This window comes from Malus sylvestris, chromosome 10 (assembly GCF_916048215.2).
Source record: "Malus sylvestris chromosome 10, drMalSylv7.2, whole genome shotgun sequence".
Lineage (NCBI taxonomy): Eukaryota > Viridiplantae > Streptophyta > Magnoliopsida > Rosales > Rosaceae > Malus > Malus sylvestris.
Genome location: NC_062269.1, coordinates 25,186,692 through 25,214,293, shown reverse-complemented (window position 1 = coordinate 25,214,293; position 27,602 = coordinate 25,186,692). Strand labels below are relative to the sequence as shown.

Below are 27,602 nucleotides of genomic sequence, written 5' to 3'. Positions count from 1 at the left end.
TTATTGTTCTATGAATTGTATTCTTCAGTTAAATAATGATAACTAGAATGTCCAGGAAAAAAAAATCACGCATTGTAGTGTTTGGGATGATAATTTGTATCCAATATGATAATTAGCCAATCGGAGAACCTAATTTGGGAAGTGGGTTTTAAAGTTTTAATATTTTGTTGTGTGTAAATTTCTTGCTTTGCCTAGCTACCAAGAATCTAATAACCAAAGGCTTAGGTATTTTCCCCAAATGGTTTTCAATTTGTTGTAGGTAAACGAGAGCTATTGTATTGTTATGCACATGGGAATGGAAGGGAAGTAAAAATTCAAGCTTTTAATACAAATTAGAAATGGAGCAACGCTAAACAAAAGATGGGTAAAACTGACCACTACTTTCTTTCCATTTAAATATAAATCAATTGATTAAGTGTGTTTAAAATGAAGTTTCAATTGTTTTAAAATTCTAACAACGAACTCCTACGTGTTAAGATAATCTATTTAGAGTTTTGATCCACTTTTGATTATGCAGAATTTCAATTTTTTTTCCATGTAAAGTTTCCATTTTTCTTTTGAGTGAGAGAAGAAGCTTTAATGGTTTACAATTTTTCCCTTTGTAGATTTTCGAAGTAGGACCGAGCTTTCAAAAGGTACTTCAAGTTCTGGAAATTATTTTTGTTATGCTTTTGTTATATCATGTTCTAAATTGTGCAAACCGTTTATTTAATTAGAGAAAATTAAGCACATTCCTACTTATATACATATTGTTATTTTAAGAAACAATTTTGTTAGTCTTTTCTAAAAGAAATGATAATAAGAAACTGCAATTTACTTTTCGGTTTCATTCTTAATTGATTTCTGAATTTATGCCTAAGTCTAATCTACTCAAGATAGGCTAAGCAAAAAGAGGAAAGGTTTAAGCAAGTATGTGTACTATGTGTTGGTTTATGTACACATACTTTCTCATCAATTCTTTCTCATAATGTGCCTTCATTGTTGGTTTATGTACTATATTTCTCTGCCTAAAAAATTGAAATAAATATGATATTTTCACTATTGCTTCTTCCAAGTTTTTTCCACAGAATATAAAAAAAGGAAATAAATATTTGTTTCCCTTTTTCTACTTAGTTCTTTTGCAGCAAAACAAGCATGATTTTGTTGGTACTGCTTATTTAGTGAAGCAACGGTTTTATATCGTGAACTGTCTTTGTGTGTTTATCACTTTATTCTTTACCGTTGCAACTTCCTAAATGAAGTTTGACATGTATAGAATTTGACAAAATGTATGTGAATAGTATTGTCTACTGTATATACATATATATAATTTTTTTTTAGAACTTCTACATGTGTTATACAATTTTCAATCCCGTAGCAACACGCGGGCACCCTTGCTAGTAACATTACTATTGTAGAACTATAACTACAGAATTATGTAGAAAAAAGTCAATGTTCGAAATCCAGAAGCTACGAATACCAAACAGATTACAAAGATAAAGACTTCTACCTTGCACACAGGTGAGAAAAGCAGCTTCTTGTTGTCCTGTTAAGACCTAGTTTGGGAGTGAGGTGCTTAAAAAAAAAACACCCATGAAAAAAAGCTGTGAGGGTTTTAGGTGTTTGGTAAACTGAAAAAAAAGGGCTTATTTTGGAAGCTGCTGTGAGAATAAGCTGAAATCAAAGGAAAAAGCTGAAGCTGCTATTTGTAGCTTTGGAAAACTGGTTTTTTTTCAAAGCACTCGGAGCTACAGTGCTTCTTTAATGAAAAGACCCACTATTAGACTGCTTTTTTTTTTTTCCAAAAGCACTTTTACAAAAAAGTTTACCAAACACTCTGCTGATTTATTTCACAGCCGCTTATTCTCACAGCACAGCCGCTTATTCTCACAGCAGCTTTTTTTCAAAGCACAGCAATACCAAAACCAGCCCTTAGTAGTTCCAGTTGTGCCTTACATAAGAGCCAAAAATGGCAGTGTTTGGTATTGCTTTTTTTTTCTTTTCGTTTTTTTCATTAAAAGTTGTTTCATTTAAAGTTAGGTAATTAAAAAGTATTTAATAAAACTAAAATACCTGCTTATTTTAAAAGCAATGACCTTCAAACAATTTAAAAAAAAAATAACTTGTAGGGTACTTTTAACATATACTTTAATAAAAAGTGGAGTTACAACTGCCATCACCACATTGTCACCACCGCTATAACCAACACCACAACTACAACAACCCTCACCACCGCCATTACCACCATCATTGTTACCTATTATTGGAATTTGAAGGTGTACTTTTTATTATGAAGGAATAAAGTACAAAGATAGCTCATATAAATGAGCGTAGAAAGAAGAAAGAAACAACACAAAAACAATTTTTCCTTGATTTACGCCTAATCACCTAACAACTAAAGCAAAATCAGCAATCCCTTGAATTAAGGAGAATGACAGCCATACTTTAGGTGGTAGACAACACCCTCATGTATACACCCATGCTACCTACCAGCTATGGTAAGAGACAAATAACTAGAGTAGATCTTCTTCCAATACCTATCCACCCCAACCACCACACCCCACTATTAGCACCACCACACTACACACATCATTGTAGTTGCCATCACCACCGACACCCCCATCGGCATCATCACCACCATTTTTTCCATTGCCAATGACGCCACTGTCAATAATGCCACCACCAGCACAACAACAATCACCACCATCGCTACCTTTACACCCTAAACCCTACTGATGACATCACCATTACCTCCACCATTGTTTTTGCTCGAGTCACCACCATTGTTGCCATTGCCACTGCCAACGCCGCCACCACCACAACAATCACCATCGCTACCTTTACACCCTAACTACCGCGCCCTACTGATGACACCACAATTACCTCCACCATTGTTTCTGCCAGAATCACCACCACCACCATCACTGTTGTCGTTGCCAAAACCTGCAAGACCATGTCTATTTTGTCATTATACATAAATACATCACTTACATTAAAATTTATCAGATGTTTTTACACTGTTTTTTTCATACTCACAATAATTTTAAAAATACAGTTATCAAACACTCTAAACAAGCAAGTCATGGGGAAAGAAAAAGACCGCCTTTGAAAAAAAAGGAATTTGCTTAAGTTGTTAGGCCTTCAAAACAAAGGTGATTCTGCTTATTTTACAGTTCATTATTCTTAAAGCACATCAAAGCAGTTTTATAAAAATGCACATCAATCTCAAACTGGCCTTTACTTTTACTTGATCCGAATTCACAACCTCCTAGGCAATTAGAAAATTTTAGTTGCTAAAGATAGCGTAGCGAAAATTCATATCCATCATGACATAATTGTATTAGCGCAGACCTTGATTTGGACGTTGTATTCAGCGACAAGCAACCTTGTGCTTCAAGAATTTGCAGCCCAGCTGGGAGCTCCAGTATAGACAGTAGCTTCTTGCATTTGGTTAAACGAAGGACAGACAACTGAGAAGATTGTTTGATGCTAGCAGGTATGCTCCGGATCATGGTTCCACTTAGGTCTAACTCTCGCAATGAGGTTAAGCAAATAAGGTGATCAGGGATTTCTAATATACTACAGTAACTGAGGTTTAGTTCTTCCAAAGAGTGCAAACCTACCCGGAACTGAGGCAACTTTTTAAGCTTTAAACAACCACCAAACGTGAGAGTTTGAAGTGAGTTTAAGTTGTAGATGCTATTTGGGACAGACTTCAGTTTTTTGCATCGGTAGAGCTGTAATGTCTGAAGCCCAATCAGATTTTCAACCGATGAGGGTAGCTTTTTAACCGCAGTTTCTGACAAGCTAAGAAAGTTTAGGTGCTCCATAGGAGCCAATATTTCTGGGAAGCATTGAAATTTTAAGCAACCAGCGAGGTTAAGTCTCTCAAGAGAATTTAACTTGCAAATGCTCTTTGGGAGACTTGCAAGACGTTTGCAACTTTCCAGTTCAATTTTTTTGAGATGAGAGAGATGCTCGATTGATGAGGGCAGTACTTTTATTTCTGTCTCAGTCAACTGTAACTCTGTTATGTTCCAGGGAAGCTCCGAAAACTTGCCAAGAAATGAGCAGCCCCAAAAAGACAAATTACGTAACTTCAACTTACAACTGCTGCTTGGAAGATTCTTAAGGTACTTACACCCTTGAATATCCAAGGTAGAAATGTTTGCACTAGACCAAACTGATGAAGGCAACTCCTCTATCACAGTGTTACTTAAATCTAAGTATTCAATATTTCCTGGCATCTCCGGAAGATTTCTGAGAAGTGAGCAGTATCCCAGGTTAAGAACAGTAAGCTTGTCCAGTTTCACAAAATATGAAGGAATTTCAACCAAACTTGTACATTTCATAAGATTTATATGCTTGATTTTCGGACATTGAGAAAGATCTGGAACTTCAGTCAGATGCATGGAGTGACTAAGATCCATCACTTTTAAGTTTCCAAGCTTCTGTAACAAATTAAAGAGAAATGGCAAGCATTAACAAGTTAGCCTGATTTACTTTGCCACACCACATTTTCAACACAAACGCACGCGCACACACACACATATACTAATATGTATATATATACCTGGCCTTTATTCCAAAGTTGTTCGACACTGCTGTAGGGCATTCGAAGCTCAACAAGATTGTCTGGAGAAAATTCTGATGGCAAAGATTTTAGTTGGTATCCCACCCAGCAAAGATACCTAAGAGAATTGGGAAGAGAAACGTTTAACTCCGAGTTGCCATCACTAACATTGAGCTTGCCATAGCTATCAACATTGAGCAATCTTAGATTAAACATCTTTCTGAAGTCTGCGTGATTCAACTGTCCAATCTCAGAAATGTTAAAGGATATGCATTGAACGGCTGCAGTTCCCTGACAATCAAGAGAAAAAATATAAATGTGAATAAAATATTGATATACTTACACACAACAAATTCAATCAGATGTTATCATCTCATAGAAAGCTCAAGATTTTTCTTGTATAAGAAAGTGAATAATTATAGTTCTTACCGTATTAGTTTTCAGTACATGATAGACATCATCCGCACTAAACAATCTACTTCGTTTTCCACGCTCTTCAATACATTCTTCGCGAACAATTTCCCTGCCCATTTCTTGGACCAGAACATGCATTTCTATAAACTTGCTTTCGGAAATTGATACGAGGGACTTATCACTGAGAGCTCTAATTCCCGCTGCACGAAAACCACAAGCATTGGACATTCTTTTTACAATATGCATAGTCTCCACTTTATGTAAACACGCTATATCAAGAAATATCTCCTTCTCGTTTTTTAATCCATCGTAACTTATATATTTTCAACACTTTCTGAATGTTTTTCCTTATAAATTCTTTCATTGTGATTGATTCATCCAAACAATCTTCTTTGCTCTCGCAGCAAAGGAATGAGGAACCCAAAATTTTAAGAGCTAATGGAATGCCACCGGCATAATCTACCACCTTTTCCGCCAATTCTGTATAATCTGTTATACGAGTGTTATATTTGAAGGCATTCAAATGAAAGAGATGAACAGCTTCATCATGTTTTAATGCCTGAACCCCGTATATCTTATCTTCTTCAACAATTTCCTTAAGCAGGCTCCTGTCTCTGGTTGTTACAATGATTCTACTTCCAGGGCCATACCGAGCATGAACTCTGCCCCCGGCTAGAAGTTCGATTTGGCTCGAGTCATTCACATCATCAAGAACAATAAGGACCTTCATACGACTGAGCCTCTCACGAACAAAGGTTGATCCAATAGATGGAGTGTCAATATCTAGATTCTTATCATCTAGTAACTTACGGAGAAGTTTATTTCGCAAGTGAATTAGTCCATCTTTTTCCTCTGATTCCACCCTAACATTTGCAAGAAAACAACAAGCTTCGAATTTAGAAAAGAGTCGATGAAATATAGCATCAGCAAGGGTGGTCTTGCCAATACCACCCATGCCCCAAATACCTACACTGCAGACATCTAGTGAATCAATGGATAATAATGATTCAAGTTCCTTGATGCGGCTTTCAATTCCAACGTATCCCTTCAAATCACTTGACTTTTTGCGATTTAGTTTGGCCAAAATATCATCGACAACTTTCTGAACTAAATCAGCCTCCGACCTGGCATATATGATTACGAAGGGGACAACCGATAGTTATTTAGTACGTATATATACCTGAACTGATATTAACATGAATCAAATGGTCACAAGTAGTTTATATGCAGAAATTAATAAAAGCTTTAGAGTTAGTTAATTACCCGGCTTTGTTTAAATTATCAAACCCAGATATTTTTGCTGCTTCCCTCAAGGCATCCCTCCACTTGTGCACCTTGTCCATACTGTCCTTGAAACGTTCTTCGAGTTGAGCAAATGCATCTGTATAAGTCCCCTGCTGCTTTCTTATATGTGATGGATCGATGTCGTAAAAAATGGGTATAACAAATAGCCCATCTCTTTCCTTGCATCGCAAGATATGCACAAGTTCATCGAGAAACCAAGTGGAAGAAGCATAATTTTTTGAGAAAATGATTACGGAAAGCTTTGATTCCTCAATTGCCTCGACAAGTGCAGGCGCAATTTTATCTCCTCTCTCTAGTTTGTAATCAATGTAAGTTTCGATTTTCTTCCTACGCAAAGCAGCATAAAGATGGCTTGTAAAAGTATTGCGGGTATCTTCGCCTCTGAAACTCAGAAACACATCATGTCTTTGTTGAGGGAAGATGGTAGCAGAAGAAGAAGAAGCCATATTCATTGCCTACAAAACCACACATCAAAAGACATCCGTGTTTTGATTAAGGGATGAAATACTAAAAAGGATTAAGAGATGAAATATTAACAAGGATAAAGTTGCACCTCAGGAATCAGGATCGAATGAAGAAAGATATATCAGATAGTTAGAAAGAAGTTACAGAAAGCACGCTTTTTAGGAAGAAACACAAGATTGAGCAGTTTGCAGAGACTGATCAATGTTTTTGGATGAGGTTTGGCAACTCTTGCATTCAATTGGGATTTTGAGAGAGTTTCAGGGAATTTAAATCTATAGAATTTGAGAGAGTTTGAGAGAAAAAAAAAATGAATTCCTAGAGATTTTGTGTGAATTAATTATAACTTCCAGAGAATTTACATGAATTGTGAGAGAATTCACATGAATTGTGAGAGAATTCTTTACATTGGGTTAGAGAATTGAAGAGAATTTGATCAACAATTTCCTTCTCTTTAGAAGCCAAATTTTCATCCTACTAATACCAAATTGCAATACCAAGTTCATATGCAATGTTTTCAACTAGCTATCAAAATGAAAGAGGAACCCGATCGATTAGTGTCAAAATAAACTAGCTATCAAAGTTTTTAAAAAAAAACCCAACAATTTTATATAAACATAACTACTCAAAGCAAAAAGATTTATCCAACGTTCAACCATGTTTGAATACTCTCCAGGTTATATCGCTGCTCTCCAGGTGTTTGCATACTCCAATCTGTAAAAACAATTAATTCTCTATTTCTCATCTTTGAATGCTATCATTAACAGCATCTGTCCACATATTTGTAGCTATGCCAGCTCTCCATGCATTAGCAATCTGTCGTTGTTGCTCTTGAGTTTGATTACCTAGTTCATCATCATTATCTTCATCTTCAGATTCATCATCTTCTGGTTCGAATGGAAATTCATCATAATGACACTCCTTGCGAAGAAAGTTGTGCAACCCTGCACAAGCTAACACTAACTCTGCTTGTGTTTTAATTGGAAATGGAGGTGTAGACTTAAAAATTGTGAAACGAGATTTAAATACACCAAATATCCTCTCCACTACGTTTCTCAAGGAAGCATGTCGAAGATTAAACAATTCATTCGCATTTACGGGGTCACGACCGTTACCAGCAAAATCTTGGAGATGATATCGAACACCTCGAAATAGAGCTAAAAAGGGCTATAAAAGCATAACATGATAATAGAGATTACAAGTATAAATGACTATAAAAAGGATTGGGACAACAGGATTGACATATTATTAATAGGGATTACGCAACAAGTATAATGACTATAACAACAAACGAGCAGGTCGTTTTTTCCCTTTGTTTCTTCGCTTCAATTAGGGTTTTAAACCTGCTTGGTTTCTGTAGTTAGATTTTTGTTTTATTAACCCTAACATAGAAAGACTTGGCACTGGAAGACTTGGCAGTGGACTAACTATATTATATAAATTTCCACTAATCTAGAAAGAACAACATAAAAATATTCAATTTTCCTTAGCATGACATGGATGATAAAATATTCAGGGTAAATTTTCCCGGTGCCTAACCCAAAAATAACCAAAAAAAAAAAAAAAATTGGAGACTGGACAAGTAAGCTTTGAATTTATATTTGTCTGTTGGTTCGATTTCTGCATATCCCAGATTTGTAAGATATCTAGGGCATATGGGAATTTTCATTGGCCGTAGTTGTTTGGTAAAAGAAACAAATTCGCAGCCTTCACAACAAGGACAAAATCGAAGCAGACGAATAATGGGAAGAAGTTGCAGAGATTGTACCTTCGCTCGAACGGAGACTAGAGAGGAGAGAGCAGCACGCTCAAAATCTCTCAAAGTTTCTAGGGTTGAGGTGAGATTTGCCAAGCTCTTTGGTATTTATACATATCACCTTGAAATCCTCCAAAATCCACCAAATCACAAATCCGTTAAAATCTAATTCCTTTTTCAATACACCTAAACTTTTAGAGACTTTCAAAACGTTATGATTGAATACACCTAAATTTATAGGGAATTGTAAGAAGTCTTTAAGAATCTCAATTGAATACACCAAGATTTTTATAAAATCTTTTAAATTCCTAATTGAATACCCTTGGAATTATTAATTCCCTGAAACTCTCTGAGAATCCTAATTGAATACACCCCCCTTAAATCTTTTAATGAATTTAGGGGTATTCAATCAGGATTTTAAGTAATTCTCTAACATTCAATGTGTATTCAATTAGAATTTTAAAGAAGTTTATAACATTTCAGGTGTATTCAATTAGAATTTGATTTTAAAGAATTTCAAAAGGTTCAGAAATTAGAGGGAATTAGAGAGATTTTGTTGTGTATTTTAAACATCCATAAATTTCTTCTCTTCCCATGAAATTTCGAAAGAATTGAATTAAAATTTTACATGGAATCTCTATAAATCAATTAAACACCATCAAAATCCATAAATTTATAAATCCATTAAAATCTCTTCAATTCCCAACTGAATACACCCCCTTAGTCAAGACAACTATATGCAACTCTTAAGTCAAGAAGTGCAAAGAAAGTAGGAGACGTAATAAGAAGTGGCAGAAGGCACGCTTTTTAGGAAAAAACACAAGATTGAGCAGTTTGCGGAGACTAATCTATGTATGTGGATGAGGTTTGGCAACTCTTAGTCAAGACGACTATATGCAACTCTAAGTCCAGAAGTGTAAAGAAAGTAGGAGACGTAATTGCTTTGAATATTCTTCAATTGATCATTCCTCATGCAAGATATTTTATACAACATTCCACAATCAATACATATCTACAATCATGGCATGCAAACCGCGATCCCCAATTTGTAGGATTGACCTAGGTTAGAAAAGTATTATGTAATCATAATAATATTTTCCTGATTTGTGGGATTTTACCTATGTTAGGAAAGGAATAATATAATAAAAATTTCTTCTTAAAATACTCCCTCTCAATTTGAAGAGTGAATATCGTGAATTCCCAACTTATCACGCAGTATCACAAACTAGTCACTTCATAAAGCCTTTTAAATACATCTGCTAGCTGAAACTGAGTAAGGACATGTGAAGGGCTAATCATTTCAACTTGCAATTTTTCTCGAACGATATGACAATCAATTTCAATGTGCTTTGTACATTCGTGGAGCTGCAGTGTGCAAAACTACTTGATTATCACAGTACAATGGTGTGGAAGCTACATCTGGGACCTTTAAATCTTGTAAAATATGTTGTAACCAAGTTAACTCCCAAGTATGTGTTGGCCATAACTCGATATTTGGCTCTGCTGATGGTTTATAGACATTGATTTGTTTCTTGGATTTCCATGGGAGAAGAGAATTTCCAAAAATAAATGCAGTATCCTATGACTGATCTACTTATGGCAAGCCAACCTCCCCAATCTATATACATGCGTAATCATAATAAGATATATCAGATAGTTAGAAAGAAGTTGCAGAAAACACGCTTTTTTAGGAAGAAACACAAGACTGAGCAGTTTGCAGAGACTGATCTATGTACGTGGATGAGATTTGGCAACTCTTAGTCAAGACGACTAATGCAACTCTTAAGTCAAGACGGGTAAAGAAATCAGGAGACGTAATTTCTTTGAATATTCTTCAAGTACAATTGACTATTCCTCATGCAAGATATTATATACAACATTTTTTCTACCCTCAAGTTGAAGAGTAAATATCGAGAACTCCCAACTTGTCGCGTAGTGTCACAAACTGGTCCTTTTCTAAAGCCTTTGTAAATACTTCTGCTAGCTGAAACTGAGTATGGACATGTGAAAAGCTCATCATTCCAGCTTGCAGCTTTTCTCGAACTATATGGCAATCAATTTCAATGTGCTTTGTAAGTTCGTGGAAGGCTAATCATTCCAACTTGCTGCTTGATTATCATAGTACAATGGTGTGGGAACAACTTGTGGGACCTTTAGATCTTGTAAAATATATCATAACCAAGTTAGCTCCAAGCATGTTTGGCTATGGCTCGATATTCGACTTCTATTGATGGTCTTGAGATATTGGTTTGTTTCTTGGATTTCCATGAGACAAGAGAATTTTCAAGAAAAATGCAGCATCCTGTGACTGATCTACATGTGGCACGACAACCTCTCCAATTTGAATCACAAGAGGCTTTCAAGGCAAGATTGTTAAAGGCAGGAAACAGTAAACCTTGAACAAGTGTGCCTTTTATGTATCTAAGGATCCGTAAGGCAGCATCCTAATGTGTTTTTCAAGGTTGATGCATGAATTGACTAAGTGTTCGAACAAAGTAGACTATGAGCATGTTTGGAATTATAATGCTTTAAAAAAAATCTGGAACATCAAATGTGTTTGGTAAAAAAGTGTTTTTAAAAAATTAAAAAAAAAATTGTTGACAGTGAGAGTAGAGAAACATAGAAAAGAAGAAGTATGGTCTACCATACTTTTTTTAAAAAAGTGTTTTTTTTAAAGCATAGCAATCGGTGCCCATTTAATGAAATTTTTAAATGGAAAATACACCCCCATATATTTTATAAAATTACAATCATTGCCCCTGTATTATTTTCTTTGACAATTATTATATTACATTAAATATCATATCATTTTTAGTCATTTAACATATTCACAGCAATTTATGTAAAAGTTTACTAAAAATTCAAACACTATATTTTTTTTTTGTTAAAAACACTTTTACAAAAATAAATAAATTACCACACACTCAACAACTTTATTTTACAGTTGTTTATTCTCACAATACAGTAGAAGCATTTTTTAAAAAAGCATGTCAACTAGCCCTATATCTGGCCTTGTGACAATGAGATAAATTAACCTGCCAACCAATCTTTTGTATTTGGTTGGGTCATTGAGCAACGGTTCACCTGTGGGGGTGAGCTTGAGATTTTTTGTTCCATTGGAAACTTGGTCGTGCACCTATGAGTCCCGAGTCTTACAATATATCTAGTGTGTACTTTCTTTGAGACATAAAAATACCTTTCTTGGAATGTGAAAACTCAATGCCTAAGAAATGCTTCAAATCTCCAAGGTTTTTTATTCGGAAGCGTTTGAGAATAAAAGTTTTAAGGTGTTCAATAAAAGTTTTAAGGTGTTCATTTCTTGAAGATCATTGCATAAGAAGTATGTCATCCATGTATATAAGGACTGCAGTAAAGAAAGTACGTTGTGCCTTGGTGGCGAGAGAATAATCAGCCGTCGATTGATTGTAAGCAACTCTTTGAATGATATCTAAAAAGGTAGAAAACCAATTTATAGAAGCCTCTTTTAGTATATAGAGAGATTTGTTGAGCCGACATATAATGTTCTCCCCTTATCGACGAAGACCAGAAGGAGGCTCCATGTAAACCAATCATGCAGGTCACCATAAAGGAAGATATTTTGGACATCTAATTGGTGGATATACCAATGACGGGCTAATGCAACAGTAAAAACAAAGAGGGGATTACAAGTAGGCCTGGCAAACGGGTCGTGTCTATCGTTTTCGTGTAACACCTGTTATCTTAAAAGGGTCGTGTCGTGTCACACCCGTTATCTTAAAGGGTCCTTAACAGGCTGACCCATTATGACCCGTTAAGAAAAATATATATTTTTCTTAAATTTGCACATACCACACATTGCCACATAAATATTACTTTAAAACATTAAAACACATTTGTCATTTAATATTTTTCTTAAATTTGCACATACCACACATTGCCACATAAATATTACTTTAAAACATTAAAACACATTTGTCATTTAAGTACTACATTTACACTCGAAAATAAGAGTCTAATAAACAAATATCTATATACTACTAGTCTATTACAAAATATTAAATGTGCAAGGATATGCAAACTGAAAGAGTTTTTGTTTTCAAGGTTGTGTAGCCTTTCTCAAAAGTTTAAACCTTGCCAATGGAACTCAAAGCTTGCATGCTATTCCATTTACAAAATCCTCAATTTTCATCGATTATCATGACATAAATTATCCATTAGTGTAAATATTTTAAATTGAAGATCGAATTCATTCATTGTATTCATATAGGGTCAATGAGTGTAGCTGTAAAAAAATCATCAAAATCGGAGTTAAAATAACCGTTAAATCATGATTTTTCGTTGATAACCGTCGAAAAGTTTTGTCCCGTTACTTGATTCACTAATACTTAGAGTTTATTTATACTTTCATTAAGTATAACATAAGATTTTGTGATATCCACTAGTGTAAATATTTTAAATTGAAGATCGAATTTATTCATTGTATTCATATAGGGTCAAGGAGTGTAACTATAAAAAATGATAAAAATCGAAGTTAAAATAACTGTTATATCATGATTTTTCTTTGATAACTGTCGAAAAGTTTGGTCCCGTTACTTGATCTCTGAATGTTTGTTTTTTACAATTTTTGGCGTATGCGATCTCGAAGTATATATAAACATGTTTGATGGTTGGATCGTTGAAACTAGTGTGTATACGATCAAAACAATATATTCACTAACACTTAAGAGTTAATTCATACTGTGGTATCCACTAGTGTAAATATTTTAAATTGAAGATCGAGTTTATTCATTATATTCGTATAGAGTCAAGGAGTGTAGCTGTACAAAATCATCAAAATCAGAGTTAAAATAACCGTTAAATAGTGATTTTTCGTTGATAATCGTCCCGTTATTCCTTTTACAAAATCCTCAATTTTCATCGATCATCATGACATAAATTATCCACTAGTGTAAATATTTTAAATTGAAGATCGAATTCATTCATTGTATTCATATAGGGTCAAGGAGTGTAGCTATAATAAATGATAAAAATCGAAGTTAAAATAATTGTTAAATCATGATTTTTCGTTGATAACTGTTGAAAAGTTTGGTCCCATTACTTGATCTCTGAATGTTTGTTTTTTGCGATTTTTTGCGTATGCAATTTTGAAGCATATACAAATAAGTTTGATGATTGGATTGTTGAAATTAGTTTCGTAGAATGCGTATCCCATCAAAACGATAGATTTACTAATACTTAGAGTTTATTTATACTTTCATTAAGTATAACATAAGATTTTGTGATATCCACTAGTGTAAATATTTTAAATTGAAGCTCGAATTCATTCATTGTATTCATATAGGGTTAAGGAGTGTAGCTATAAAAAATGATAAAAATCGAAGTTAAAATAACTGTTAAATCATGATTTTTCGTTGATAACTGTCGAAAAGTTTGGTCCCATTACTTGATCTCTGAATGTTTGTTTTTTACAATTTTTGGCGTATGCGATCTCGAAGTATATATAAACATGTTTGATGGTTGAATCGTTGAAATTAGTGTGTATACGATCAAAACAATAGATTCACTAACACTTAAGAGTTAATTCATACTTTGGTATCCACTAGTGTAAATATTTTAAATTGAAGATCGAGTTTATTCATTGTATTCGTATAGAGTCAAGGAGTGTAGCGGTAAAAAATCATCAAAATCAGAGTTAAAATAATCGTTAAATCGTGATTTTTCGTTGATAATCGTCCCGTTACTTAATCTGTTTATTTTTTTGCAATTTTTAGCGTATGCAATCTCGAAGCATATATAAACTAGTTTAACGGTTGGATTGTTGAATTAGTTTTGCATAATGCGTATCCTATCAAAACGATAGATTCACTAACACTTAAGAGTTTATTCATACTTTCATTGAGTATAACATAAGATTTTATGGTATCCACTAGTGTAAATATTTTAAATTGAAGATCGAGTTCATTCATTGTATTCGTATAGGGTCAAGGAGTGTAACTGCAAAAAATCATCAAAATTGAAGTTAAAATAACCGTTAAATCGTGATTTTTCGTTTATAACCGTCAAAATTTTTTATCTCGTTACTTGATCTCTGAATGTTTGTTTTGCAATTTTTGGCGTATGCGATCTCGAAGTATATACAAACATGTTTGACGGTTTGATCGTTGACTAGTTTCATAGAATGCGTATACCATCAAAACAATAGATTCACTAACACTTAAGAGTTTATTCATACTTTCATTAAGTATAACATAAGATTTTGTGGTATCCACTAGTATAAATATATTCAATTGAAGATTGAGTTTATTCATTGTATTCGTATAGGGTCAAAGAGTGTAGTTGTAAAAAATCATCAAAATCAGAGTTAAAATAACCGTTAAATCGTGATTTTTCGTTGATAATTGTCTCGTTACTTGATCTCTGAATGTTTGTGTAGACATCGAAATTTCGGTGAAATAAATGTTGATCAATAATTAAAATTTCAACATTCACGTGTCACATAAATTTTACACATAGCAGGTGACTTAACGAAAAATCGAGAATCATCAAAAAAGTCATCAAACAGGACACGTGTCAATACCAAGCAGAAACGATTTATTTCATCTGAATAATATATTCAAAATTAGGCTTTGAAAATTTCTATAAATAGAAGCCATTTCATTCATTTAGGAAAGAAAACCCAATTCATAACCAATTCACCTCACACCAAAACCTTGAAGCTTTGAAACTCCAAAGCTCCTAAGCAAATCCCGAAGAATGAAGAAAGCTCTCTTCGTTCTTCGTCAACTCAACCTTCAAGATCAAGCCCCAACGGCCCTTGAAGAACTTCCACCAATTCAAGATCAAGCCCCGACGGCCCTTGAAGAAAGTGTTCATCGTTCATCATCCGTTCATCCTAAGATCAAGCCCCAACGGCCCTTTGGATCAACAACATCAACAAATCCACACATCTAACCGTTCTTCAAGATAAAGCTCAAAAGCCCTTGAAGATCCATTCATCAACTGTTCATCAAGATCAAGCCCCAAAGGCCCTTGAAGATCCGTTCATCAACAGTTCTTCAAGATCAAGCCCAAAAGCCCTTGAAGATCCATCCATCAACTGTTCATCAAGATCAAGCCTCAAAGGCCCCTTGAAGATCCGTTCATCAACAGTTCTTCAAGATCAAGCCCAAAAGCCCTTGAAGATCCGTTCATCAACAGTTCTTCAAGATCAAGCCCAAAAGCCCTTGAAAATCCGTTCATCCATCAACCTTCAAGATCAAGCCCAAAAGGCCCCCTTGAAGAAACTTCCAACCATTCATCTGAGATCAAGCCTTAACGGCCCTTGGATCAGCATCACAATCCACAAATCAACACCTTACGGAGATCAAATCAGATATCAAATTTGAGAGAGATTGTAACCCCTAAATCATTAATACAAAATATTATTTTGTACACGTGTTCTTGTCTCGTTTGTTTCAGGAATTTTCGTGTTTACAGTTTGTTTTTTGCGATTTTTAGCGTATGCAATCTTGAAGCATATACAAACAAGTTTGACGGTTGGATCGTTGAAATTAGTTTCGTAGAATGCGTATCCCATCAAAACAATAGATTCACTAACATTTAAGAGTTTATTCATACTTTCATTAAGTATAACATAAGATTTTGTGGTATCTATTAGTGTAAATATTTTAAATTAAAGATTGAGTTTATTCATTATATTCGTATAGGGTCAAGGAGTGTAGCTGCAAAAAATCATCAAAATCGAAGTTAAAATAACCGTCGAAAAATTTTGTCCTGTTACTTGATCTCTAAATGCTTGTTTTTTGCAATTTTTGGCTATGCGATCTCGAAGTATATACAAACATGTTTGACAGTTGGATCGTTGAAACTAGTTTCGTAGAATGCGTATCCCATAAAAAAATAGATTCACTAACACTTAAGAGTTTATTCATACTTTCATTAAGTATAATATAAGATTTTGTGGTATCCACTAGTGTAAATATTTTAAATTGAAGATTGAGTTCATTCATTGTATTCATATAAGGTCAAGAAGTGTAGCTGCAAAAGATCATCAAAATTGGAGTTAAAAAAACCGTTAAATCGTGATTTTTCATTGATAACCGTCGAAAAGTTTTGTCCTATTACTTGATTTCTGAATGTTTGTTTTGCAATTTTTAGTGTATGCGATCTCGAAGTATATACAAGCATCGACTCAGGTATGGTTTTGTTTGTCTTGGTGAGATCTTCAAAATGGTTCAAGTTTCATGAAGTTTGATGTTAAAACGAAAGAGATATAAGGTTTTGAATTTAAACCAGAAACCGGCGAAGTCACCGGCGTCCAGCAACTCGTCGGAGAAGATGAAGGCATATTCTGTCAATTTTGACGGAATATGCTAACGGCGTTAGATGATACCGTCAATAATTAACGGTATATGCTTGTTTTTGGATGGAATATTCCCTAACATCGTTAAGGTTACCGTCAGTGTGTGTGGCCGTGCCTTGGCCGGCGTGTGGGTGGTCGGAAAATTTTTCTAAAAATATGGGGATGTTTGTGAGGTTGTGTAGATCACGTTGGTATATTCAAACACCCAATTTGAGCATTGTATGAGAAGTTATTAGCTAGTATTGGTTATGTACTTAAAATTAACGTTTTTATAGTTATTTCACATATAGGGGAGACTTATCCCGAGGACGAGTGCAGTCAAGGGCGACTCGGGGGCTACGACCCTTCTACATACCAGTGAGTGGGCTTTCGGTTTTCAGTATATATTTATACACTTGATATTTTCCCAGAAAATGTGTTTAAGTGAAAGTATGCTTTGAAATGCTAAGCATATAAATTTATATTCAGCATATGAATTAGTATATGATGCTAATATGAATTGGTGTTGTGGACGCTCAGGTAAGTACCAAGTGAGTTATATTTTATTATATGAGATATTGATGATGTGAGAAGTGATTGAGAACTCATAAACCTACCCGGGTGATTGTGATTTAGCTAGAGATATGGTATAGGCCTGTATATAATGTCACCTCTTGCACCATATGCTCACATTGGATCCAATTTAGGTGCACAGTCTTGTCATACAGACCACCATAGGTGGTTCCGACTCGTAGGCGACTAACAATTTATCACCCAACTATCATGAGAGCTTAGTATTGAGCAGAATTATATTACACCCAGTCTTATCGTACAGACCTTCTAGGGGTTCCGACTTGTGTGCAGTGTAGTGTTGTATAGGTCATTGTAGTGACTCCGGCTAGATTGACTAATGAGCTATGAAGTCAGCCGTACAGACTTATGCAGGGGTTCCGGCTAATATGTCATTTTCCATGAATTTATTCTCTCCTGAGTTACTTATTCTAGTTTTATGTTTTGGCATGACATACTTATGAAAATGGTTATGTGAAGTATGATTTGAATTGAGATAATGATATATATAATTATGCAGATGATTATATTCAATTTCTAGGAAAAATTATACATGTTTTATAGCGAGCGGTTAGAACATTTGAAAGTTAAGTGTGTTTTCAAAACCTTTGTTTTTGCCTACTCATGTTTTCTGTTTTGCGCCACTCCAGGTTTTAGGTTGACTTGCTGTTATTGGCATTCGAGGATCTCAGCAGTTCTGACAAATTATATATTTAGTAGGACATCTTCTGGTACTGTATAATTAGTACTTGTCCTACTGGACTGCACTTAGACTTATTATGCTCTGATTAGGAGTATTTGCACTTGTATCTCACTCCTAGCACTTCCTGTTTATTAGTGCACATTAGTAGCTTTCGGTTTTTATTTATTCGTATATTTATTATCCTTATCGTTTCCGCACTGTGCACGTGGCTACGTCATCCTCACGTGACGGCTAGCACGCCTCGATCTCGGTCGGGGTGTGTCATTTTTGTCCAAATTTTTTTGTTGAAACTTGTGACATCAAAAAATTCTACTCAGTTTAGTATTGGCTTTATATATAGATGTATGGGTGTCCTAATCATAAAGTTTGTAACCTTTTTTGGCCATGAAATTATCCAACAAAGATGCACGTTTGGCACAAGTGTCAAATTTGTGTGTGGGATAGACAGCAGTAGCATAACATAGGTAACAAAAAAAATGTGCAAGTGAGCGAGTGATAGTGGTCGGTTGTACAAAAGTTTGAAAGGAGATTTATTGGAGACTAATGGTGATGGTAGACGATTAATTAGATACACAACTTTCAAAACATAATCACCCCTAAGGTGAAATGAAGTAAGCATGATTGGAAGTGGAAGGTGTGAGCTACAATGACAATGTGATGATATTTGCGTTTGGCAACTTCATTTTGTTGTGGAGTGTAAACACATGTGCTTTGATATTCAATGCCATTCGTTTTTTGGAAAATGATTTCATGAATAAGAATTCTAACGCATTATCAACCCTGATTGCCTCAATGTTGGCATGAAACTGTGGTGGACAAAGGATATGAAGGTTTGCAAAATTTATTGTGTTTCAGATTTAAATTGCATAAGAAATATCTATGTGCATCTAGTAAAATCATCCACAATGGTAAGAAAGAATTTAGCCCCCGAATGCGTGAGAGTTTTATATGGCCCCCAAATATCACAATGTAATGAATCAAAAGCAGCATGAGTTGAAATTGAACTTAAAAGGAAAAGGAAGTCTAGTTTGTTTGGTCATGAGACAAACACCACAATTGTTATCAAAAGATAGATTATTCAAAGACAACAATGAAGATACTAATTTAAGACAAGAAGAAGAAGGATGGCCAAGACGCATGTGGCATAAGTTGGAGGGTTGTGAAACTTGGCAAGAAACCGGTGTCCTCTGCACATGGGACATGTAATAGAGACCACACACTGTTTATCGAGATAATCATCTTCCATGTAGTGAAGCTCTCCAAGACAAAAGGTGGGAAACAATATGACACAACAATTTAGAGTCATTGACTGTGTTGGCAGACATGAGGTTTAAACGGAATGATGGGACACAAAACATTATCTAAGGTGATATCAGAATTAAATTGTATGGTGTCAGGAGAAGTGATTTGTGCGGTAGAACCTGTGGATAAATTGACTATGGGTGTAGGGGATGAATTTGTTTTAGTGAAAAGTGTGGAGTCAGAAGTGTTGTGATTTGTAGCTCCACTGTCAAAAATCCAAGGCTTTGTAAATGCCGAATTTATTGAAGGAATAGAAACAGAGGGCAGACCTGCAGCATTAGCATAAGCATTTTTATTACCGGAAGCATAGTTTGAACTGATCAAGGACACAACATGGGCAAGTTGTTGTAGCTGTTCATGAGAAAGGCCCTGCAATGGATTAGATGAAGATGAGGATATGGCCCAGTTGGAAATGTGGACTGGAGACATGTCGGCAGCATGTGGCCGAATTAAAATTTTTTGTGCCATTTTTAATTCAGCATCTTTCTTCAGTGTGCCCATTTTTGTCACAATAGTTACAGTGGTATTATAGCGTTCGGCATTTTTGAATCGAATGTCCGTCTTTGTCGCGGTGAGCATGGTCCTGCTTATTGTGAGAGTTACTTTATCAATCTGAACTGCAGCGGCAATGGAAAAATTGTCAGCTGTTCCCGATGTCATATAGCGTTGTGTCTCTTCGTGAGCAATGAGCGAGTATGCTGGACAGACATATGGTAGCGGTGTCATCATGAGGATATTGCTGCGAACTCCACTGTTGGTATTGTTGAGTGAGTCCATGAGAAACTGCACCATTCAGTCTTCTTCTGTTTGTTCATTGTGTTGCTTCATTTGGTTTCATGTGGAAGGAGTGCGATAGGTGTCCAGTTTGTCCCAGAGGCTCTTGAGTTGTGTTTAATTGGTTGAAACTATCGTGGTGCCTTGTGAAAGAAGGCAGCAGATTTTTGAAGTTGATAGATTGGCGGCGCATTCTGTTGTGAGAATAAATCTTTGAAATTTTCCCACACTTGGTGAGCACTTTTGGCGTGAACGACACCTTTGGATAGGCTGCTCTCCACGGAGTGTGCAAGCCATGATAAAATCATGTTGTTGCACTATTTCCAGAGTGCATATTCTTTTAGCTTCGTTCTCGCTCGGTGGAGCCATCAGTAAAGTCGATCTTGATTTTTGCGTTGAAAGCATGAATCATGATTTACTCCAAGATGGATGGTTGGAGCCGTTCAATTTTTCAAGAACTAGCATATGGCCATGGTGATCTGATCATCTGAGTGATGGCCTGATGGGGCGTTGCAAGGATTTAATGGATCCATACCGAGGGTGATATTGTTGCCGCTTGAAAGTTTTGTTGGTGTTTGATTTTCTGTTGTGGTGTTGCTTGATAAGATTAAAATTAAAATTAACAGGCCATGTCATATTTTGTTCTTCATTATTGTAATTATTGTCGTTTATTTTTTATTCTTTATTTTCGTCTCTAAAAATTCAGGTATGATTGAATTGGGATGTATTCTTTAAAAAGAAACATTGACATGTACTAACACAATTTATTCTCAAATTGAAACGTTCCTATGCTAATTTAAAATGTATTCATACCAAATTAAAATGTATACTTACTAAATTGCAATGTACTCTTGCGAATTGAAACTTACCCATATTGGCTTGAAACGTACCGATAGATTTTAGGGTTGCACATAACTTGCCGTTAGCTTTTTACATACTAAAATTATGATAATATGAACATAACAGTATTTTAGTATGTATGTAAACAAAAAATGAATAACATATCAAAATACTAATTTGTACACAAATTTGGATTACATAACATAACAATAATTACCAAATTACTGATATGCTATTTTTTAATACATATGGCAATATGTGTGTGTGTGTGTGTGTATATATCATGTATGTATTATCATTTGGAGTATATGGGTACGTTTAAAATATCACTGTTTGGTTGTATTAAAAAAATTATCGCCTTTTTTGCACCCACTATTCAAAGTTTTTTTTTTTTTTTTTTTTTTGTTATTATAGAAATTTTATTATTTATTTTTAAAATATATTAAATTAATGTGACATAAATTAACAATATCTTCTTTTGCATGATTGTAGGAATTTGTTATATTTTGGATTTAATTAGTAAATTAATTATAACAATAATTTATGTAGTTTGAAATTAATTAGTAAATTAATTAAAGCCGTAAGAAAGTGGTTTGAACAAATCTCTAAAAGCCTTTGATGTTTGGTCTAAAATTTTTGAAAACCAAGCATCTAGATCAAATGCTGGTTAGTAAAAATATATTTTATAGAATTTGCACATATCACATTGCCACATAAATACATTTTATAATATGCGTTTTTAGCAGTTTAAAAAAAAAAATTTCAATAGCAGTTTAAAATTCTTAAATTAGTAATTTTCTTATCATATGACAGGTTATAAGCGTATATATTTAGAGCGACCCTTTATCTTAACAAGTACTTGTTGGATTATCCGATAACGACCTGATTCATTAAAGTGTCGACCTGAAACTTGTTAATTTTGTAGCATTTTGTGTCAAATTAACGAATCGTATAAGAAATTGTCAGACCTAATGGCACGCAAGCCGTGATCTCCAATTTGTGGGATTGAACTATAGAGTAGGAAAGGTGTGATATAATCACAATAATATTTCTCTGATTTGTGGGATTGACCTAGGTAAGGAAAGGAATAATATAATAACAATATTTCCCGGAAATGGTTATTGGCACACTTTAAAAATCTCATTTTATACTTCAATCTTTCTATAATTAGAAAAAAAAAATACACTTGTGATGAGTGTATAATGAGATTTTTTTAGTGCTAATAACACTTCTCTATTTCCTTAATAAGACGACTATATGCACAAAGTTTCAAAGGCTCAAAAAAGGCATGAAATCATCAACTTAGAACAAAGTTTCAAAGGCTCAAAAAAGACATGAAATCATCAACTTCGAAATCGTTTAGTCATTCATATACATCAACCAAGTGGACGGTTTATGATGAATATGCTACTTACTTCATAAAGCGTTGATTGGTTTAACATGCATGAATGACTAAATAATCTTCAAATTAAATGATTTTTTATGAATATAACCTTTAGATAATAATAACAAAATGGTTGCGATTACAATTTTCTTAGAGAAGACATGTCGTCGTTCATACTATTGTTGCCAATGCACGGTCAGTGCTCACTAGCATTTATCCTTCACTAATCATTAGTACTCTGTCCATCGTCTTCCCCAAACAGACTGGTTTTTGCCACCAAAAACACCAACAAAATGGGACCTTCTTCCACAACTCAATCCCTTACTCTCTTCACCTCCCTCCCCAAAACCCTAATCCTCTCCCCAGAGTCCCACTCTTCATCCCTGCAACTCTCAAATCCCAAGAGACTGAAATCCACCATTACAATGAGAGACAGAAGCAACAACCCACGGCCGTTGCAGAAGGGGAGGTTCCTCAGCATCGAAGCCATCCAGACCGTGCAGGCGTTGAAGAGGGCGCAGAAAGATCAGAGTATTTTGAGTCAAGTTTTCGATTCCAAGTTCCGGCGGTTGTTGAAGCTCGATATGATGGCTGTCCTCCGCGACCTCCTCCGCCAGAACGAGTGCATCTTGGCCCTCAAGGTTTGCTCTTGCAGTCTTACTTTCAGTTCATGTTTGCTTTCGATTCGTTTTTCCATGAATTTACCTTGAATGTCGAATTGGGTAGTCTTCAATTCCAACCAGTTGCATAATTTTGATGCAAAAAAGCTATATTTTTGTTTTCTTTAATTTTGATCATATATTTACCTAGAATCCCAATAAACCAGTCCGGATTTGTGTTCCATGTCCTGTCTACAAGTTGAGAAGGCCTCAGTTCTTCTCAATTTTCTTCAACTTTGATCCCATTTATTGACATGGTTTATTGTTTTAGGATTTGGAATCGTCGATTCGAGCTTAGACCTATGTTGTCGGTTGGTTAATTGCTTCGTTTTAGGTTTTAAACCCAAAGCTTGAAACTTAAAACCGAAATCAAAGCTCTAGAGGCCCATTCCATACTCAAAATAATCAACATTGTCAATAAATGGGATTAAGGTTGAAGAAAATTGAGTAGACATGAGGTTTTATCAATGCGTTTTGTCACAGAGAATCATCTGCTGCTAATTTACATGGCTCGTGATGACTGAATGTATTTCTTGTGTTAATCATTACCCTTTTCGTTTTGGGTTTTGTTTTGCATTTTCCTAGAAGAAGGATTCAGGTTTTCAATTTGTTACTCTTGCGATTGATTTGATAGGCTTCATTGCTTGTTGAAGGTCTTTGAAGACATTCGAAAGGAACATTGGTACAGGCCACAGGTTTCATTGTATTCCGATATGATTAGAGTAATGGCTAGCAATGGATTGTTTGAACAAGTTGAACTTCTTTGCTTGTGCTTGAAAAAGGAAACTAATTTACAGCCTGAGATTGAGGCATTTAATGCTCTAATGACAACATTGATAAGTTTTAACCTCCCTAAACTTGCAATCGAGTGTTATTACTTGATGAAAGAGGTGGGGTGTGAACCTGATAGGTCATCCTTTAGAATACTCGTTAATGGTCTAGAGTCGATGGGAGAGACAGGTCGTTCGGGTATTGTAAGGCAGGATGCTCAACAGATTTACGGGGAATCTCTGGAGTTTCTAGAGGAGAATGAAGAAATGGCAGTGAGCCGTCAGTGACTGTTGGATAGATCATATGATATCTGCTGTAAGGAAATATGTAAGAAACTCTAACCGTTGTGGATAAAAAAAAAGAATTTGATATCATCTTTCATGTGATTACAGTTGAGATTAAGTTAGTTCTTTGTAGGACTTTGTATGGAGAAGCAAGCAATTGCTTGCATGTTCTCAGTCATTTTGCCCTCTGAGTTGCGATTCGGTAGACAGAATAATATGTACCTTGGAACATAAGCATTCCAAAACTCATTTTCTCTCCCTACTTTCCAGCATTGTGATCGGTATAATGGATTGCATTAACACTTCTTAGTAAATGGTTTGCATGCTAGAAATGGTGTGATTGCTTTAGGTCCCTATGTCGGGGTATTCCCAAATTAAAGTACTTTCCCGAGCAAGAACATAAGACTTATGCTGCACAGTTTGGTTAGCTGGATGGATTTGATAACAGTAGCAGAGCAAGTGCTAGACAAACTAAAAGTAAGGGTGCAACGGTCGGATGCTCGAACTGAGAATTAGAGAACTGGAAGATCGTTCAAGCGTATTGAAGACCATGGCTAAGGCGAAGGAAGTGCCTGCTATTACTAATGTCTGTAAGTGTTTGCATTGTGTAGATCAGTCTACGAAAAAATTGATGGAATACAGAATTTTCTCTAAACTCCTCTGTTCTCTCTATTTTCTCAACCCTTCTCATATTTCCTTTCGTTTTACTTTTACTGCTTATTTTCCTTCTCTTTCTAATGCTCTGCCTTCTCACATGGTAATTGGCAAACCATCTCTGAAAACAACTAACACACAAAGCAAATATAACCATTAAAGTCGGATTATAGCGAAGAATCGAGGGGCATAACTTTACTTTTAAATAGTTACATGTTCCATCAAGTACTACATTTTCTAAACATCATATCCCTAAATACAAAACTGGGGCCTCATATTCCCATTTTTTCAACTTTCTCCTACAATTTTCCCTCTTCTTTTTGACTACTAACCTAAACTTTATATAGGATAGCAGAAAAACTGAAGTGACAAAGAGACACATGACCATAGTATGTTCTGTTTCAGAACTGTTTCCCTGCAAATGTCTGGCCAAACTGCCAGTTTGCTGGAGCAACATTGTAAGATGTGACTGTTCTTCCGCTACTTACGGTTACCTCGAACGAAAGAGGCTGCCCTTTAAGATTGACATTGCTTTGCCAGTTCTGTCCCCAGTTCCTGGCCAGCGGTATCCACCCGGTTCTTGAACCCTTCACTTTCACAGCAAGAACCTCCCCATCTAAACCTACATTGGTGATTAGGACTTGGTAGAAGTGAGAACTCCCACCCACCATGAATCTTATCCCTCCATTTCTCTCACACTTCACCCTGCACACAAAAAGTCACAGAGCTTCTTGCTTAGTGCAGGTATCACAATCAGATCCAAGGATAAAAAAAATAAAAAATAAAAAATAAAAAAAAGCGCTATTATCAGCACTCCAAAAAAAGATGTCTTGCACTCCTCAAAGTGCAATTTTCGCTTATGTTTTATAAGTGCAGTTGGATCATGGATGCGCTTTTTAGAGTACCAATAAACAGTTCCTTGAAAAATTCTGACCAACTTTCTCCATTACCTCCTATATTGAACTGGCACAATATCGGCTTTTTTCTTTGCAATTTCACCAAATGCTGCCTCAGACATCTCAAAGTGTTCTTTGGGGAAATTGCACCAGCCACCATAGTCTGCTGAGAGGCCAAAATTCGGAGGGCAGAAATCTGTAGCAGTGAGAATAACGGAGGGGCTCCCCTGCAGACACCACAAGATGTGATCAACACATCTCAGCTCGTAACAAGCCCCACAGGTGCTCCCTTTGTTGAACAAAATTCCACTCAGACCAGCACTGTGCTTCCCATAGCTGATCCTGTGAAGGTCCCCATAACCACAAGCACCTTCTGCACAAAATTAAAAAACAAGGTGTAATGTTTGGAACTTTTGTCCCGGCAGACATCTCGGCAGTTATGAAACTACTTGGATTAACTTACATTTCAATATTAACGCACAATCAAAAACAGTTTTCGGAGGAGCTCAGGCAATCTCACAAAACAGTTTTCGGGTGTCTTATGCAGTCCAAAACTCAAAAAGTTAACAACTTTTTTGCTCCAGAAGCAAGAAGAGAACAAGTAATGATGCAAAAGACCTTGAAAAACTGCAAATACGGAGTAAAATTTCCTATAAACTCAATAATTGGGATGTCATTCCTGCGGTATCTCAAGCCAATCAATGTCATGTATTTTAACTTTCTCGCATATTAATGTTTTGAAATACCACCACAACGACATGTTTCTCGTCTTTAACATGTAGCATAATTAGTCAGTCAAAACTTGAAAGATTGCAACTTTTTTGCAGCAGAAGCAAGAAGACATACCAATAATGATAGACCCATCAGTTTCTTTGGAATACGTTGCAGTGGCAGTCTTCCATTCTTCTACATCCCGTGCAGCAGCAATGTTGCTGCACAATAAAACGCAGAGGAGAAATGCAGCAGCTTGAAGTTGAAGGGTTCCTCCCATTTGAGAAAACGAGGCCTAATAATCTACCAGAAGCAATGGCTTGTACTAGACATCAAATGCGTTGCTTTTACTTTTTTCTCCTTTTGATGCAACTGGATTGAAGAACGAAGAAGAAGAAAGCTTTCCTTTTCTACTGTGGAAAATGACCGGAATCTCCCTGCTGAGATGAAGCAAAGGACGCGCCGGGGGGGGGGGGGGGGACAAACAATGGCTTCCACATTTCACACTGGGGGCACATTTTGCGAGGGAAAAAGATGGATGGGCATGTTGGTCAACGAGTCAATAGGGTTTTGGACCCTCTACAATGGAAAAAATGGAAGCTTTAGCTTACTTTCTTGTGCTTTTTAACCGAGGAATTGGTACCCGGATCCTCTTTGTGAGGATTTCGGGGATCCGTCAATCATGTCCGTTCATCGTACATCATAAGGTCAGAAATTATTTTAAATATTTTTATTTAAAATTAAATACAAATAGTACTTGACAAAAACTAATAGCATGATGTACGATAAACAGACACGATTCACGGATCCCTAAGATCCTCACCAAAAGGATTCGGAGAGGATCCTGTTGGGAGGAATTGAGACTCGAAAGGGAGTTTGGGCTCGCATTTGGCTACAGACTCTCTGTTGGTGGCAGATAGCGGAAAACCTTGAAACAAGTATTTTATAAAGATAAAAACAAATATCGAAGATTCTTTAATTTGTTTTTCAAAATCAGATGAAGGGTTTATGTGACGAGAATAATTTATATGAAATGTGTGTCTGATTCTAAAGTAATACGTATAGAAATTTATTTTTCATCGTATTATTAGACATGTATATATAGACTTATATATGACATTATATTATTACACTAAAATGCTATAAGAAGTATATTTCACAAAAGTCCTTCCCGTGCGAGAGTAATACTGATTCTTGAGTGAATATATTTCTTTTGTTATTAGCACGGATGATCACGGTTGCAGC

The 27,602-nt window shown here is 35.5% G+C and overlaps 2 protein-coding genes and 1 pseudogene across 2 annotated transcripts; 1 reads left to right on the top strand and 2 right to left on the bottom strand.

The window, feature by feature from the left end:
* Positions 1-2,239: 2,239 nt before the first annotated feature.
* On the bottom strand, positions 2,240-6,742 carry LOC126585234 (disease resistance protein RPV1-like; annotated as a pseudogene).
* Positions 6,743-22,556: 15,814 nt separating this feature from the next.
* LOC126585239 (protein THYLAKOID ASSEMBLY 8-like, chloroplastic) lies at positions 22,557-24,751 on the top strand. The gene is made up of 2 exons (XM_050249651.1): positions 22,557-23,023; positions 23,695-24,751. Exons 1-2 carry the CDS (start codon positions 22,676-22,678, stop codon positions 24,097-24,099), a joined length of 753 nt encoding a protein of 250 aa, XP_050105608.1. The 5' UTR covers positions 22,557-22,675; the 3' UTR covers positions 24,100-24,751.
* Positions 24,752-24,917: 166 nt separating this feature from the next.
* On the bottom strand, positions 24,918-26,922 carry LOC126585238 (expansin-A20-like). The gene is made up of 3 exons (XM_050249650.1): positions 26,493-26,922; positions 25,701-26,019; positions 24,918-25,455 (listed from the first exon to the last, which is right to left on the bottom strand). The coding sequence occupies exons 1-3, from the start codon at positions 26,635-26,637 to the stop codon at positions 25,152-25,154; spliced, it is 768 nt and encodes a 255-aa protein (XP_050105607.1). The 5' UTR covers positions 26,638-26,922; the 3' UTR covers positions 24,918-25,151.
* Between the last annotated feature and the right edge of the window lie 680 nt (positions 26,923-27,602).

Excerpts from the sequence above, each read along its gene's own strand:
- LOC126585238 (XM_050249650.1), bottom strand. The coding sequence starts at position 26,637 with ATGGGAGGAACCCTTCAACTTCAAGCTGCTGCATTTCTCCTCTGCGTT. Across the intron at positions 26,020-26,492 it reads TGATGGGTCTATCATTATTG|AAGGTGCTTGTGGTTATGGG; the intron begins GTATGTCTTCTT and ends AATTTTGTGCAG. Across the intron at positions 25,456-25,700 it reads GTGCCAGTTCAATATAGGAG|GGTGAAGTGTGAGAGAAATG; the intron begins GTAATGGAGAAA and ends TTTTGTGTGCAG.
- LOC126585239 (XM_050249651.1), top strand. The coding sequence starts at position 22,676 with ATGGGACCTTCTTCCACAACTCAATCCCTTACTCTCTTCACCTCCCTC. Across the intron at positions 23,024-23,694 it reads AGTGCATCTTGGCCCTCAAG|GTCTTTGAAGACATTCGAAA; the intron begins GTTTGCTCTTGC and ends TGCTTGTTGAAG.